At 37.7% G+C, this 18,039-nt stretch overlaps 1 protein-coding gene across 4 annotated transcripts in view; it reads left to right on the forward strand.

Moving 5' to 3' along the window:
• astn1 (astrotactin 1) overlaps positions 1 to 18,039 on the forward strand; it is a 393,038-nt gene that overhangs the window by 212,523 nt on the left and 162,476 nt on the right. For all 4 annotated transcript variants that reach the window (XM_044367649.1, XM_044367646.1, XM_044367647.1 and 1 more), the window contains one exon: positions 11,844 to 11,948. In XM_044367649.1, the coding sequence (XP_044223584.1) occupies positions 11,844 to 11,948 (105 nt within the window). The remainder of the gene's footprint in view (positions 1 to 11,843; positions 11,949 to 18,039) is intronic.

The following is an 18,039-nucleotide window of genomic DNA, read 5'->3' on the forward strand; positions in this document are numbered from 1 at the left end:
TAGGACATTTCCAAACTACAAATTATGCTTTGGTGAACTCGAACAAAAGATGAAAACTAAGCTACACTGATTCTGCCTTTAATTGTCTAAAATGACCAGAAATGTACCAGAAGCTTTTGGTCAGTTGATGGTCAGTTAACCAGAGTCTACAGCCAGGTTAGCAGATTTGCTAGGCTGTAAACAGGCATATTTTAGCATGTTACCATGCTAGAATTTGCTAATTAGCAATAAACAAATATTACAGCTGAGGCTGTCATTAGCCTAGCTGGTATTTAGTCATAAACCAAAGTATTGAACAAATTAAGTGTTTGACCCAATAATAGCACTATATGAAAAGTTAGGGGACCACCAAAGCCATTCCTGAAGGGGCATGAAACCTGTACAAATTTATGTCAATCCAAACCTTGAATGTCATGCCAATTCATTCAGTAGATGTCAAGATATTTCACTCTATAATTGAAAACTTTGACCTGCTGGTGGTGCTAGAGTAAAGGTCAGTGGTTCAACAAGTCAATAGGATTCATCCTCTGGGGATTACAAATGTCTGTACAAAATTTCATGGTAATCTAATATTTGATTAGATATTTCAGTCCCAACTGAAGCAGTTGACCAGCCAACTGACATAACTTTTATAAAGCCTAGCCATTTGCAGTGCAAAAAATCCTTATCTGACAGTACCACAGATTAACAGTCTGAGTTGAGTTCCATTGTCAAATGCCATTTGAAAGGACTAGGAATCCCACAAAAAATGTTCACAAAAGAGTCCAGGAAGAAGCAGAGGAACCATACTGCCCGAGGAATAAAGAGGATCCACAGGGCGGGCTCTAACTCTTCTCTTTTTTTGTACCAGCAGTAGTTAATAGCAACACTAATGTTGGCTTTGGACATGGTTTAAATGTTACTTCTGAGGCCACCAAGGACATTTTCTGGTTGAACATTGACCATAAGAACAGTAATGTTGGGATTAGTGTAAGCATTTTGTAGAGAATACCTGCCTGAAAAGAGATGAGCACAGGTGGTGAAGGCCTGTATGGTGATAATTCTTCACAGTAATCTTCCTTTGCCTTGAAAAGCGTTGGGCCTAGGCTCTAACCTAACCATCCCCTGGGTGTCTGCTCATCGTTTCTGAGGGCCAACATTTTGTTCCATCTTTTTTTTTTTTTCTTATCAGAATTGTCTGGGGAAGAAATCAGGGCTGTGCTGTATTACATTTAGTTTCCCATTAGATTAGAGAATGGGCCTGTTGGATAATTCCCACTGTTCCTCCTCACTTTCTGTACTTCTTCCTCCTCACTCACTCTTCCCCCTCTCTTTCCCACTAAATCATTAATTTTATCCGAGAGTGAAATGGAGCACAGGCCAGACTAGTTAATGGGGTTCTATGAGCCATAAGATTACTTTCCTACCTGAGCTCATTCCTATGAATCTTCCTTAGAGAAGCGACTAAAATAACAAACCACTTCCAGCCGTAAGGTAAAGTTACAGGAGGACTGTTGGGTGTTTAGACAGGCTGTGCTTTCCATCAGCTCCATGCTCTCAGTGTCGAACATCAGACAGCCCTGCACTTATGTGATATTCTCTGTCCTGCTTCCCAATGGGACAAAGTCACAAATGTTAACAAGAGAACTCAATTTACATTGCATTACATATACCCAAGCAGTCTAATTGGAGTTGGAACAAAGGCAGTGTGAGATTTTCTCTCCTTTTTCACAATGGAAATCACAACTAATATTGAGGTTTTTTCACTGACATTCCTAAGCTAATCAATATTTAACTTATTTAGCAGCTCAAGAAAACTGAGTTGACTGTTTTGTCAAAAAATCATCAGCACTGTGGCTGTTTCTCTGTGACCATGTTGAAATGGCTGAAAAGAAAAAAATACATGGGATCAGATTGACCACTGACACCTGAACTCATCACTGTTGTCACACCTATCAGTCCTGGATAAAGTTTCATGGACAATTACTTGTGCTTTGCTGAAACAGTTCTTTCAATTAATATGATATCAGTAATATAGTTGGGAATAGTTAGTTGGGCTTCATGAAACAAATAGTGCAAGTTGAGAGTCTTTCAATTGTAGAAACCCATGATTATGCAGATAGGAACAAGTAAATTGGTATTAGAATATAGACAGATAAATGCTGCCATCACTTTACTGGATATATTTGATTCTGCTCAGCATGGAGCTGCAAGATCTATTACTGGCTATTATGCTTAAATGTTTAAATCACTGTGTTTCATCAGAGAAAGTGTGCTGGCAATCTTTAGCGGTTCGAACAAATTCTCCTTTTGTTTTTTTATTTATTCTCCACTCATCAAACTACAGCCTTTGCTGTCAAGACTCCCTGCATTTATCTGTACCAAGGTTACATACAGGGTTTGGCAAAAGACCTTTCATGTGGGCAACTCATCTTCTTGGGCTGGACTACAAAAGAAGCTTGTGTCTTTGCATTACCACAAAATTGGTCCTCCAAGGGGAACAAATGCTCATGTCGGAAATGACTTTGAATTTATTTAATAAGGAGTTAAGGGTTTCATGAGACTTGTGCCTTGGAACCTCATCTGTAATTGCACAAAAACTCATTCTGTGTGACAAGATCCAGGAAAATTATAAATTTCAGGGAAAAAAAAAAGTTACCTTCCTGCAGTTTAACTTGGGTGTTTTATCTTTCTATTTGGACAATGAAAAAGCAGACAGGCTAACAAAGATGGATCACAGAGCAAAAAACTCCAATAGTTGGGAACTGATCTCTGGTTCTCATTGGGGGATTCATAGAGGGGCTGAAAGGTTTACTTCCCACTAGACTACTTCACACAGTATCTTGCAGAGTTGGAATATTGATTCAATTTTACCTTGATTTATGTAACTGCTATGCACCCTAGGCCAAACACAGTCCTGCCTATATGAGTTTAAAATATAAAGCGTCTAGACAGACACCTTCTGCTTTTTTATTGAAACTTCCTGCTTGCTTGTTGTAACCATGTATTTCTGTATTTTCTTTCAATTTTACACAGTTACAGTGGTAACTTTTGCTTTAACTTATTGTAAGTGTTACAATGGGTCTTGACCAAACAACTGCTATGTTTTCATATAATACAGAATGTTATGGTTGGTATAGTAGTTAAACCTGCAGAGCAGAACTTTTACATATAAATGAACATCCGTTACATTCAAGCCCTTGCCAAATAAGTTCACACAATGCTGATTAAGCCTATCGCTGCCAGATAAATCTCTCTGTGTTTCACAGTACACAGAGTTTTTAAATCTTACGTTGGGCATGACATTCCCGCTCTGGCCATTTGGCCATTAATCGTGCGGCTCTTCTAGACTTTCCAGATGTTATCGGACCGAATAGATCAAATTCTGATAGTGAAATAAGTCATTTCGTGGGGGTTGTTTCATGCTCAAAACAATTTATCCACCGTTTTATAGCTGCAACAGTAGGTTATGGCCAGTGATGTACTGGCCATCGGGGCATATTGAGACAAGTCCCGGTGGGCTGGTGGACCATCAAAAAATATGTTTTTGGGCCATTGGACTGTCAAAACATATCCGTTTTTACCGGCCCTCTTTGTGTGCCTGTCATACGGGGCGCATGAGAGCAGGCAGCATGCCTGTGTAATACAGTCACAGCTGAGTGCCCCCCTTCACTCTCCCTGCCAGAAGGGGGTGACAAAAGTCCTGCACTCCAGCTTTAAATTGCATCCCTGTAACCCTTATACCTAGTATTTTTCACCTTACCTTAGGCTGCATGTTAGATTTTTCCAGCTGTTAAGTTTGTTTTTTTTTCTTCTTGCTGCATAGTAACAGCAGGAGACACGGCAAATGTTTTGCACATGCATCTTATGAGAGACATTTTTACACCTTCTATTTTTACAAAGGGAATCAGTACAAAATGCAGCCCTGACCAAGCTGCTTCCATGAAAGGCTTTGGCACTGACTGCATGGAGAGAGAGAGAGACTGTGAACTTGGGATGTTTGCAAAGTGAAGTTCAGTCAAATTAATCATTCTGTCAGACAATGAGAGCAGAGCACCCCAGGGCTAAAAGGGAGACAAGGCCTTTCAGCAAGAAGAAGAATACGCTGCACTACTGTATATGTTTTGGGCTTGTTATTCATTTTCACAAAGGGAGGTAGGGGATGGGGAAGGGGAGGTTATGTAGTAGTGTGTTCTCGCTCTCTCAGTGCCGGGGAATATATCTATCGTTCCAGGGAGCCATTTCCCATAAGAGGGGATAAATGGATGTAGCTGAAGGTGAGGACAATGCAGGAACATCACATTTAGAGGCTTATTCATCAAGTTCATAGGTGGTGTCAGGCCTCTGCCAAATGTTGCATTTTCACAGCACCCTTGTAAAGGAACTGTTACTGGCCTTGCATGCATCCCAACACTCATCATACTTCATATCCAATTTGTGTAGACTTGAAGCCTAAAAACACGCTTTTGGTTGCAGTTACGCACATATAGCAAGTGTTATATGTGAGCCATTACATAGGCTGTGCAGACAGCTGTATTGATTAAGATAGAAGTGTACTGTTCCATCATGGACAACTGGAACACGCTGCTGAGACGCTTTCAGTGTAGACATGGTGTAAGGTACTTTTGCATTGGCTTCAGCCTCGAGCTATGGTCGTAGCCGCTTGGTTAAAACAGAAGAGTTGAGTCAAAACCAAATATGTTTGGGCACTGCTGGAGTGGAGACTTTAAAGTAGGTAGAAAAATTCTATGATATGTAAACGTTGACTTTGATGAGAGAATTTCTATGGTTATCTGGGTTATTTAGACTAGTGAGAAGACAGAGGGGCAAACGTCTCTCACAAGATGGTCATGAATAAAGACAGAATGTGATCTAAAATCCATCACTAGATATCATTATTTTCCAACCGTGCATTGTTCTCCAGCTGTGCTGCTACTGCAGTGAGAAGGAAAAAGGAATTTTAGGCTCCCTCTCACTCACCAGGTGCAAGCGTCAAAGCTCTATCCCTGTCATTTTTATTAAAGCCTCTAAGACACATTTACATAACAGTGACCTTACTCTAATAAATAGATGAAGCCAGCAATCTTACAGATTCCATGTCTGTAAAATGTATTTTGTACACACAAACTACTTGACGTATATATTACATATATAATTGTGGAGCACTATTCTGGGCATACATTTTAAAAAAGCATGGATTTAGTTTCAGTGTCTAAGTGCATAACGTCACAGTACATGCAGTAAGTTGCTTAAGTTGAAAACAGTTTATTTTATTACTTCAATATGGCCAACTGGCATCAGAGAAAAACATTTGTCTCAATATGTAACAGCAGTATGTGTTTTCAAATAGTGTCTGCCCACTACTTGCTGTAGTCACACAGTAATATGTTTATCTCTACACTTTACAATACTGCATTGCACAGGACCGCATTTGTAATATGTCAAAACATTGTATGCAACGGGTTACATAATTCAGATGTTAAAATGAATTCTGATACTTGAAATTAAATAAAAAAGTATCCTCAGAGAGGTGATAGACTGTGACATTCATTCCTGAATATGTATCACAAGTTCTCCGTATGTTGGTATTCGTGTTCCAAGCACATAAACCGCTGCCCCTTGCTGAAGATGACATTGTTTCCCTCTCTTTTTATTGTCTTCCTCTTGTGTCTCAATTGATCTCTCTCTCACACACGTCTGCCCTTTCCCCTCCCTCCGTCTCTTTTCTGTTCCCTTCCTCCATTCCTGTGGTTGCAGGATACGTGTCTCCGTCACAAGCATTATACAGATACCTTCTGAATGTGCTTGTGAACACGGTGGGAGCAGTCATAGTGATGTATGGCTGTAATCCCACCGCTGCAGCATGGCACGGCTGTCAGTTGCCATGGGAGACGGAATGATTTATATTCTGCAGCTCTACCTATGGCCCAATATAAGTTATGTTAATGTTAAAGGTCTAATCCTGGATTGTTATGCAAAAATGAGGGAATTCTGCTACTGATTGGAACAAATGATGACACTTTAATAGCTCTGGTTTCATAATAGTTGATATTAATAAAAAAACAAAAACCTGGTTGTAATAATAAAATAAATTTGTGTCTACAGCTCTCACTAAAGGACAAGGCTGGGAGATTATTTATCTCCTGTTCACTAAGAATCTCCATCACTTTGTAGCAAGCATTACTACATTTGGAAATTAATAATATGCACTTGTAAGATTATATGGTTTACCACCTCCATTGATTAGAAGGAAAAATAATTAAATCAAAGGGCAAATAACTAACTAAAACCAATAGGGTTGTAACAGTACGTGTATTCGTCCCAAACGGTACGCACATTATGGTTTGGTGCATGAAGTTGTACAAAGAATACGCTCAATGACGCAAACAATTACTGTCAAAATAGTTTAATTATCCATTTACTCCGACGTGCGGAACAATAATTCTAGAGCGCAAGTTCCACTTAGCTGTAGCATGCTCATGGATGTATGGTAGCCAGCTTATTTATGGTTACCCTGGTTACCCTGTAGTGTCGCTACTGTCAGAATGACAAACAAGAGACCGATAACACTAGCCAAATGCAACACTATTATTAAAATATGCTCTGTTATCTCTGTAGTGAAATGATGCCGTGTCTCCCCTTCCCTCCGCTCTCTGTGATGGTTGGCTATTCACTTTGAGTGAAGCTGTTCAGAACAACAATAAAAACATTTGACTTCTGATGTCAGACAGCACATCATAAGAACCAGTTCTGAGAGAGAAAAATATAGTTAAAAAGTATTGCAGTAAAGTGGCGGTTTGCTCGCTCTGACTGATATTTAATACTGACGCATCAGTGTTAGAGCAACATGGTACTATTGTAGCTGCAGGAGGTGGAGCTAGTTTGAACTACTTTATATACAGTTAGACCATAAATCAGCATAAACAGCTGTCAGCAGGTATCCTGACTCCTTGCAAGAAACAAAAAGTTTGTTTTCATTGTCCACTGCAGCACAACTTAACTGTTTTAGTAAAAGTTAGAGCCAATGAGCCATTGTTGGATATTCAAAATTAAGGACCAAAATATTGTTTCCTACCTTTCTTTTTTTTCCCCACTGTACCGAAATCGTACCGAACCGTGACCCCAAAATCGAGGTACGTACTGAACCATCAATTTTGTGTATCACCCCTAAAAACCAATAAAAATTAATTTAGAATTAGCTTTGCATCAACTCTTCAGACAGAACTAGCTGGAGCATTGGTGTTATTCAACTTTGATTATGCTGTCACCTTTTGTTACAGTAGCTCCTCACAGTCTCTTAAAAACAAATTACAGACTGCACAAAATAAGTTAAGTTGTTTTTAAAGCCGTCCCCTCACACACACCTTGATACAGTTCATTTTAAAAAATTGAATCTTCTCTCTGTGGATAAAAGGGTATTTCCCACAAGATTGTGTACAAATCTGCACCTCCCTACCTTTCCAACCATTTTAATTTAGTAAAAAACAACCACTCCCACAACACTAGAGGCAATCTGACAAATATTATTCCTATGAGATTTAAAACATTTTTCAAAAATTCATTTTTAGATACAGCTTCATGTCAATGGAACAAGCTGCCTATCTCACTCTAGCTGAACCCAGTTGAGAGGAGTTTTAAATCAGATATTATTAACAAATTGTTGTTAAATAATTTGTAGATGTACAAATGCTTGATGTTTAACTGCCTGTCTGGGTTTTTTTTTTTAAGTCTGTCATTCTTGCTTGACACTTTCTTATTCAATCTGCCATCTTGTACTGCAATAGAGGACCACAGTGGAAATAAGCCCTAGGACTTTTTTGTGTATTTTAATCCTTGACAATTTTGTAAATCATGTATGGAGTCTGTCTTTGTGATCAGCCTATCATGTATGTTTTAAATTTTGTCAAATAAATCTATCTATCTATCCATCTATCCATCCATCCATAAATAACACATGTCAGATGGTTAATTTCCTACTGTTTCCGTGGATGATGATGGAGTGATGATGAGGCGAACTTCCTGGAAAGCACCGAGCAAAGCGAGACAGACTCAGGTCACCAGGGTAACAGCCAGATGAGAACTGCTGCAGTTACAGTGAAGCACTCTTGTTCACTGCTTCTTAGAAGGGTGAATCCAATGCTGGGGAGGGCTCAGACTCGCTGAGGCCACATAATAGGCTAAACACACCGTAGGGTTGTGTGTTATAGTCTTGATGCATTTAAAGGCAGGCTGGAGAGTTGAAGCTGAGCTCTAACTACCAAAGGGGTCCCTGGAAAAGTCTTAAAAGAAAGTTTAATTTCCCAATAAAAATAAGAGATTACAAAATTAATATATATTCAAATGGCAATGGTGTGCAATAATGGTACTTGGCTTGTGGATTTTAGGTGTCTTTCAGTCTTTCTTCATAGTAAGAGTTTTCTTTCTGGAGCTCTCAACTCTCAGCCATAGAGAAAAAGGACAACGCCCGAAATGCCAGACCATCCCGGCTGCAGGGCCGAGAGGAACACAGAGGAAGCAGCAACGGTTAGCAAGCCAGTGAGCAAGTCAAAAAGGCCAAAGAGGAGAAGACAAAGAGTTGTGCTTTGGAAGAATAGGATCCTTGGCACTCTTTTGAAGAGAATGCCTTGATTACTGATGAATTTCTTTGTGTGAAGAGAAAACTGGTCCTTATCTTAATGGGGAATAATTTTATTCCTATAGAATATTGGAAGACTATACGGGCTTGCAAATTGAATACTCACTTGTTTCTGTTGTCAATGTTGACATATGAGAACCAGTGAGTGAAATCTTCATTTTCTAATCTGTAGTTAAGACTATGTGACAGTGGCAAACATCTAAGGTAATACATGATCATAGCACTCAACCATAGCTAAATAATGCACTTAACAATACACGGTTAATATCAAATACACTCATGTGGTACCATGTAAATGAACAGATTTTGAGCAGTTAGAATTTAGCACAATATCCAACTAATTAAATTGTTCTAAAACATAATACAAGTTAACATTGGTTAGACATGTCAAGATACGAATATATTTACACATTTAGTAGCATTTGTAACTATTTTAGACATTCATTGTGAGTAAAAGGGAGAAAGGAAGAGAGAGGGATACACTCAGAAGGAATGTGGCTTCTCCCAAAATGTACAACTTAAGAGATAGATTTGCTAGCAGAAGAAGTTGTTAATTCCAACTGTCCATTTTCCCTTTGTGGCTGGGAAAGGCTGGGTTTTTAATTGTACTCTGTCTTTTTGATACCCTTTAGCCTATAGGCCAGAGGTCATTGGGTCTGTGACTGTTAGACCAAAAGAAATGATACAATTTTTGAAAGAATTTAACTTTTCTTCTGTTCCTGGATTTGTTTCCCTACAACTTCATGCTGTATCTATAATTGATCTGTTAAAAAAAGAGGGTGGATTTGTCCTTTTATGCTAACCTTAGTTAAAACCACTATGTTTCTCCCACAGTGGTGCATAATGGATGTTCCTGTTGCCTTGCTTGTACCCTTGCTGTTTCATTTACATGCCCATATGTTGTGCTTTGTCTGCCACTGACTATTTGTTGCTGTGGATAAGATGACAGGTCATTGGTCAGTTGCGCAAGATGCATGTATAATGCTTGATAGACCGTGCGGTGCATCAAAGTGAAAAAACACTGGTCCATGGGTGACGTCTTCTGGCAGTGGAGATAGGCAATATTGATTTCAGCAGGGGAAAGGATTGGTAAATGAGACAAAATCAATAAATATAATATACTGGGCTGTGTAAAAGCAACATGAAGAAATACTTATGACAGTATTGCATTTAGCTATAGGGAAGTAGAGTGTTTTGTTTAAGCTTGTCGATGACTGGAATCTGCAGTGACTGAGGAACTGGGTGAACAACAACAGCTGAATTCTACATTTCCACTTATACTGAAGCAATTAGTCAGTTATTTGCATAGTCAGCAGTAGGGCATGGGTTTCATAACATGTCTGTTGAGTCTGAATCTAGTATTGAATCCAAAAACCTTTCGATTGAGATCTGAGCTTTTTGTAAGCAGAGATGACAGAAATGCTGCACATTTGAGTGGCATCGTAATTATTGTTTACATCCTGTAGATACAACTGCAAATGAGATGAGGAGAGTATATGTTAAATATACATCTGACACATTGTAATAACAGGTGTAGTCTACATTTGCACACCTTGTTTTTCACATTTGCTCCAAATCCTGATTCAGAAAAATTGATAAACTCAAACTATTGATATGATTTAACCACAGAAGAGTGACCACTATTTTGGTCTTCCTATAACAATACTGTTCACAGCCAGAGAGCACATTAACCAGGCAGCAGCCAAGTTTTTGGTTTTAAACTTACAGTGTTAGTGTTGATTAGCTACAGCTGATCTGCTGCTGGCGATATTTGTCATTTTAACTGGAAATAGTGATGGTCAGTGTCAGCTAAATATGATAAGCCTGCTACCTGAATGTTTTGTACATTGCTAATAAGAGAGACAAGAGATTTGTCTTTTGCCAGCAAAAATACCAAACAAGCACTGCATCTAGTGTCTGAAGTATGAGTAATTACACATTTTCTTTGTTTTATATCATTATCAATCAAATATGTTTGGATTTTGTGCTGTTTGTTGGACAAAATAAGCAGTTTCAAGATAATACCGTGTGCTTTGAGAAATTATTATGAGCATTTTTCACCATTTTCTGGCACACAGACTAAATGAGCAATTTATTAAACAAGCAAATCAGCAATTATGAAAATATTTATTATTTAAAAACAGAGTAACCTTACTGTGAATCCTGCCTGGTTCTATTAATCAATCAATCAACCAATCAAACAATCAAGTTTATTTGTTACATGTAATCATATAAATACAATCACAATGAAATGTAATCCCATCAGTTCCTTCAATTTGTGCATTGAAAAGTTTTAAAAATAGAATAGGAATAGTAATAAAAATATGTGTATGATGGGGGGAGGGTCCTCATTTAGGATCCTAGTGGCCTGAGGGCAGAAGCTCTTCTCAGCCTCTCAGTGCTGGATTTAATATGCATAAATCCAAAATTCATTATTGTAACTCGCAAATGAAGAGTCACTATGCTATTGCACTGTTCACTGCATGATCTCTGTGATCCATGCAGAGGAGGTTTTCATTAATATACAAGCGAAAGAATGAACATTCTGGAAAATTGTTGAAATTATGATGAGGCTCTACTTTTTTTTTTAATGTCAGTGTTTTTACTTGACATGATAAACAGCAGAAAGGTACCAAACCCTCCTCAAATTCATAACATTTGGCTGCGCTCCGTTTTATTCTAAATGTTTGTTTTCCTAAAAGGGAAAAGTTGGAGGTATCTTCAGCATACCATTGATATGAAAATGCTCATGTTTAATATGAATGTGGTGTATATTCAAGTGGGATGTTGGCCCTCGCTTTCATCTAATGCTGAAAACATCAGCCTGCCTTCTACTATATCGCTATTTCTGAATAGATTTTACGTTAATATTGCCATTTCTCATGTTTTTCTGGGGAGGGGGAGCTGCAGTTTGGGCTCTACTTTGATCTAACACCGGAGACTTTGCTTCTCTCTCCTGTCATCTAATATAATATTAATATTTATTAAATATTCTTCCTGATTCTTCAGGTAAAGTAAACAAGACTGAGATGTAGGGCCGCCCTTTGATCTAGCTCTGAATATGGCAATCTCCCATCCACTATAGAGGAGTAAATGTCACATTAATATTACAGTTTTCCTGTATGGTTTTACAGGTGTGATGGTGAACTACCCAGAGCCACGCTTTTATCTAGACCAAGGACTGCATCCATATGCATCAATGTGTTTTTTTGTGTGTGTGTTATTGCAGGCATGGTGAACTACAGCGAGGTATCTGGCTACCCCCTCGTTCAGCATTGGAGTCTTCGCTCTGTGCTGTACCACGTCAAACTCAATCAGTGGGTCCTCTCTCAAGGTAAATCACTCTATGCACTTCTGGCAATTAATTATATATATCATATGTTATTACTGATTGTTTATTCATGCTGGAGGAGACCATGCTCCAGTCTCTGTGTCATAAACTCTCACATTCTCAGAGGAGAAAAACAGCACCGTCGACTATCAATTATTTATCACATTGTAATTAATGTGACACATCAAGGTTAGCAGCTCATCACGACAGCTTGGGCATTCTGTTTAATTTTTATTTTTGATCCGTTATGTGATTAACAGGCAGACTGCCATCTTTTGATCAGACTGGGATACATTCTCGTCTTCGTTGGTGCTTAAATATACTCTACTGACATCTTTACACATCTTGTCAATGCCAAACCTATTAATACTGTTTTGAGATACTGCACGTCATTCTGTTGGAAAATATATTGTAACAGAATTAATTACCAGCACAAAAACCCATTTCTAAGTCTGCCTTTACCGTCAGCAAAGTTAAAGTTAAACATATAAAGATTCCACTACATCAGCACAGGACACTTTGCTGTAATGTAGTGCTAAAATGTTCAAGTTGGGTCCATTATTTCAAATTAAACCCTTGTTGAAGCAGTCAATTATGGACTGATTGTGGTTCTGCTATTCAGCTGTGGTGCTTAGTGGGAACTGTTTCACTGTTAGTGGAAGGGCAGTGAAAGGGTTAGGATCAAGTTTCCTTTAATCACAAACTAGCAAAATGTCACTTCAAAAGGGCACAAGCTGTTCAACGAGCACAACCAAACAAGAGCCTACTGACAATTGTCATTACAACCTCAAATTCTGTGTTAATTGTATAATAAGTCATAAAATTGTTTAATACCCAGAGAGCTTGTGGTGAAGGAAGTATCTAGACACAGTGATAACAAACAAGCATAAACAGTTTTTTCCTCAGCAATAATCAATAAAGTTCCTCTGAATAGTAAAGGAGTTTAACAGTTCACATAAAGAAGTGGCCTTTCCAAGGAGCACTCAAACTCGGTGCCTCATAATAGGGTGCTAAAGTTAGGTTACTGCCGCATGCCCAGAGCAAATGAAAACACAAAGTCGTAACAACAAGCACCTAAAGAAATGGACATTTTCTTTATTTAAGAGGAAGTAAAATTGCCTTCAACAGATTTCAAGGGTTTTATGATGAAGGAGATGTGGGAATGTCAGAGTGTGATGGGTGATGATTAAAGACTCATGGCACAGTGCTCATGAGTGACGGAACATGTTATCACCGAAAGCCGAAAACAAATTCATGGTACATTGCTTTGTGGATCCATCACCAACAACATTCAAGTTTTCTTCCCTAACACTCAGTAATTCTTATTACAAATACACAAAATCAAAACATTATGATTCACCGGAGTAATGATGTGTAACAAGTTGAATTGGAAAATAAATAGTATGATTTCATTTGAAGCAGTAAAAAACAAGGATAACTGGCAAAATAAGGTAAATATCAGCACATTATTATGTCAATTTACACTTTTGTAAGTTACTGCAGTGTAGCTTGGGTGAGTACACACCGTGCAAAATTACCAAAACGTTGCCATTTGCTGAAGACATTTCTTAGAATTTAATTTTGCACAGGATACAGGGACCACACAGATCTCCCTTTTCAAGTACTGCCATTGTCAGTGTTTTCCAAATCAACTAATTCCATTTAGGAAGTGTATCATTATTTCAAAAACCCTCTGACCTCTGTCTGTAATTATTATTTCAACATACTCAGCACCACCCACAACTACCAAACCATCATCTTCAGCTGCATTTCAAAAGCATTAAATGCCCCATTTAGAAATTCTAAAAAGTGGTTGAGAAGTTCTTCATTTCTAACTGTTTTACTTTGAATTTGCAAAGTTATGCAAAACTGTTGTTTTCAGTGGTTATTTTTTGCCCTTCAATCTGATGTTTACTTCTCAAAAGAAACCACACGATAAATCTATTAGCCTTTTGACTCTGGCAGCACAACTGTTCTTACAATATGATTATTTTCTTGTGTTTTAACAGTCAGAATATTGGTCTGATCTTGTTATATTTTATTTTACTGTTTGTATTTTTTAAACAAAAGAAATTTAGATCATGAAAGGTATGACACATGACAGAAGAAGAAAAACACATTATATTGAAGTAACACTACCCAGGTCTAACTTTTTTTAACTTGTTACAAACATGTTTTAGGCTCATTTAGACTTATTTATTTCCAAACTATACACTGTGTGTTTCCTTGGTGGTTCATTGCTTACAGTACGAGTGCATACACAGGACATACTACTAATACATACATACTACTAATAAGTATACATCCATTATTAAGGTATGTTTGTTAAATAGTTTGTAAATGTATATATGTCATTTTGCTTGTTACTGAGAAGTACAGCTAAAAAAAAATCTTTAATTTTACATGGTAGAATTGATAAAGACACTGCTGATTAAGCAACAGGTAATGGAGGCCAAAATACTTTATCACACCATCATCATCATCATCATCATCATCTTGTAGAATCCAGAAGTGGAGAAGTGTTTTTTGTTAGATATTATGGGACCATTTTCATGGATAAAAAGATGTCACATGCAAATATGACGACTGAGACTGATAGATGGGCCGTTGGATGGAGACCAACTTAGAGAACTATGCATTTGATTTTATTTTCCTTGTCTTTTTCTCTGTCTTTCTGATAGCCTGTCATATATCACAAAGCTCTGTATCTATGGCAAGATCAAGGCATTCTGACAGCGCCTGCCATGGAAACTTCACAGAATAAGATAACTGTGGATAGGTATTTAGTCAAGCAATACTTCTTCTGAAGGCTGCTCCAGGCTGCTGACACGTCAGGGATTACACAGAATATTTTCTGACAGATTCCTCAGTACTAAATGTGTTATTCTATGAAAATATATCAGCTTTTTTCGTTTTGTTTGCCTCACTACATAACTTCAGTCGTTCTGTTGGCAGTGTTTCAGGGTAAAGTAACATTTGTTGAAATATAGCATTCAGTCATTCTGCCTGGCTGGAGGGAGAGTGTCATTTAATAATTTGGATTTTTGTCATGTTTTAAGTGCATGCATTATTCATAAATCCATCATAAATAGTTTCCATTCTGGTAAGTGCAGCCACCCTACTGTAAATACAGCCATGACACCTCTAATGCATTTCCAATGGCGCTGCTGTGGTTTGAAAGTGTCTGCCGTGTCTGCTGAGGATACAGTTTCTATTTTCTCTTCACTCAGAAGCAACTCGGCAGCTTCCTTCTCTTTTACTCCCATTTCCCACTTTAGCTCATCATATTTCAACAGCCACCGGAGGGGTGAGGCTACTGATTTTTACATCTGATAGCAAAGCCCCCATCGCTCATCCACACTACGCTCTATGTCTCTCACTTCAGTGGCCTCCTAATTTAATTTTAGAGAAGTAAGAGCGAGCGGAGCGTGAGTGCTGAGATATTAATACTGCCTCTCCTGGAAATGATAATGATAAACTGCTATTGCATGTTTGCTTTCCAATATTTGCTGAGAGAGAATCCCAGTGAGCACATGGTCATTTTGTTATACCATGGTCAATGTATCACATCAAACATGCTTTTCCATGCGCTTTATTATGTCTTATGCTTGACTAAAATGAGGATAGCATTAGGGGACATGTTCTTTGCTTGTTTTCAATGAAAATGTGCCATTACCTTACATAGAATTATTCACATTAGATAGGAAAAAACCTGCCACTTTTGCGTAGGTCTCTCCCAGGACACAAAGTCCCCGAGGCAGATTTGCTTTTTTAAATGAGCTATAAAAAGCATCCCTAACCCCTGAGGTTTTTACTGCCACTTATCCAGGTCTAAATAAAGAGGGAAACAGTAATCTCTAAATGTCTGTGTTGTACTGATAATTGTCTGCAGTACAGCAGTGGATGTCATACACAGACAAAAATGGGGCTACATGTGGTGACAAGTGGTGTCTTTTCACTGATAAAAACTCATCAGGTTGGTAAAGTTTAAAAGACTTTTTACAATTGCGTTCCATAAACACTCACAAATGATATATTGGAATGAACTGTCACTAGGAGGAGGTAGTTATAATAGCAGTGATGGTAAGATTCTTAATTAGTTGCAGAGCTGGAAGACCAATCAAGCAATGCATGCAACTGCTGTGGTCCACTTAATTATTTGTTTTGGAGCTTTCAACCATATCACGTGTTCCTCTTGAGCACATTGAGTTTGCTCATTTTATATGGAATGTAGGTTCCATACTTCTGAACATCTCTAGGACTTCTCATCTTTGTTGTCCCTAAAAATTGCTTGACATTTCATTTTTGACCTTGTAAACAACAGCTGACAGAACAATTTCAATTGATGGTCCACCTACTTATATTCTCTAGAGCTTTCTGCCATATCACACTGTCTTCCAATCTGCTGATGAGGACAATATGATAATGGTCAAAGACTCCAGAAGAAGTAGACATACATGGACCTTTAAGTTGAGATAGTTTTTTCAATTCTTTTTAGGAATAAGACTGAAATTATGTACTAAACCAGGTTATCAAGTAAAATAATAAGGGCTTTAATTCCCTGCATTGTCTCAAAGATGGGCCCTGTGTCCAAATTTACATGGTGCTTATTTCTAAGTAAAGTTCCTTTATAAATTTTCATTAAAGCTAAACTATGTAACTTTTGAAAGCAAAACTAACATGCTATTCCTTTTTGTTTTCCTCTTAGTAAACTGTAGACAGATATTGTTGTTTAACTGCCATTACTAGGATAATGCAACAATGATAAATTGATTCTTCATTTGTGGCCTACAGTATATGAAACCTACCATGTACCTATGGAATGAAAGACTGACAGTAGAACAAAGACAAATGCTGACAAGAAAATAAAGACAGAGTTGCAGTGCAAAGGAACAAGTTGCAAACATGAAAGTTTTCACATTCTGTTTGAAACTCTGGGTGCCTATAGCTTAAAGACAAGTGTACTGTATTTTGTGCATGAATCTTCCAAGAGGCATTATTTATTTATCCACTCCAAATTTTTACCTTCATCAGGTATTCTGATGCCAATCCTTCATCAAGTATTAAGAAGCACCCTCAATATTGTTTAGGCACCTGAACTGAGCTATTAATACGCACAAAAATTGTTTTAACATCAACATGATTCCATTTTCACTGTGTAAGTATGGAGAGATCATTATTTTTCTTTTTTTTTTTCATGAGGGCCCATGCTTGTTCATGTCCGTGTGTGGATAATCTTTGGTTGAAAGGGTTCATGAATAGTAAGTAGCAGGCTGAGATGTCCACTAAACCCGTTTAAGACACTTAGTGCCAGAAGCCTGACAGAATCTGCCACTTCACCCACTGTAATTTCAAATACCTATGTGCAATTATTAAAGTGAAACAAACTAGGATTAAAAAGGATCACAAAGTTAGACACCGGTGCTCAAAATAAGTTTGCTGCTTCTAGAAATCACACTGATGACATGTCATTATCAGACTTACACTACTTTAGTTATTCACAAAGACATATGGACATAAAATGCATTGTTTTTATCAAAGGCAAATAGCAAGTCATGTTGACATCTTGAAAAAACAGAACATATATATATATATATATATATATATATATATATACACATATATACCATCATAACAATTTTAAACCCACACACTCCACATGTAGGCATCATGCTTTTCTGGTTTAAAGTAACTTAAAATTTATGTTGCAGGCCATCAAACCTATAAGTGGGAACATGCTAGAGTGCTTTTATGATATTCCTGTTTATAGAGTGATTTATATTGAAGCAAAGATCCATCCAGGGAGAGGTGGAGTAGTTACATGAGTAGAGATAGAATACAATAAATACAGTATATGTCAGGGATGTAGTGGACAATATATACAGTGAGATTAGAGCAATTCAGTGGTTGAAATGCTTATTATTCTGTGTAGAAGAAGTTGTAATAGGAATTCCCTTTAGTTAATGCCTAGACTGAATCTGTAGTCTAGGATACATACAAAGCCAGTAAGACTCTACAGCTTTGTGTGCCTTAGAAGGTAAGACAAATAAGAAAATTATACCTCTTGACAAGATGGAATTTCAGAATGTGAGCA

The sequence above is a fragment of the Thunnus albacares genome, chromosome 12 (genome assembly GCF_914725855.1).
Source record: "Thunnus albacares chromosome 12, fThuAlb1.1, whole genome shotgun sequence".
Lineage (NCBI taxonomy): Eukaryota > Metazoa > Chordata > Actinopteri > Scombriformes > Scombridae > Thunnus > Thunnus albacares.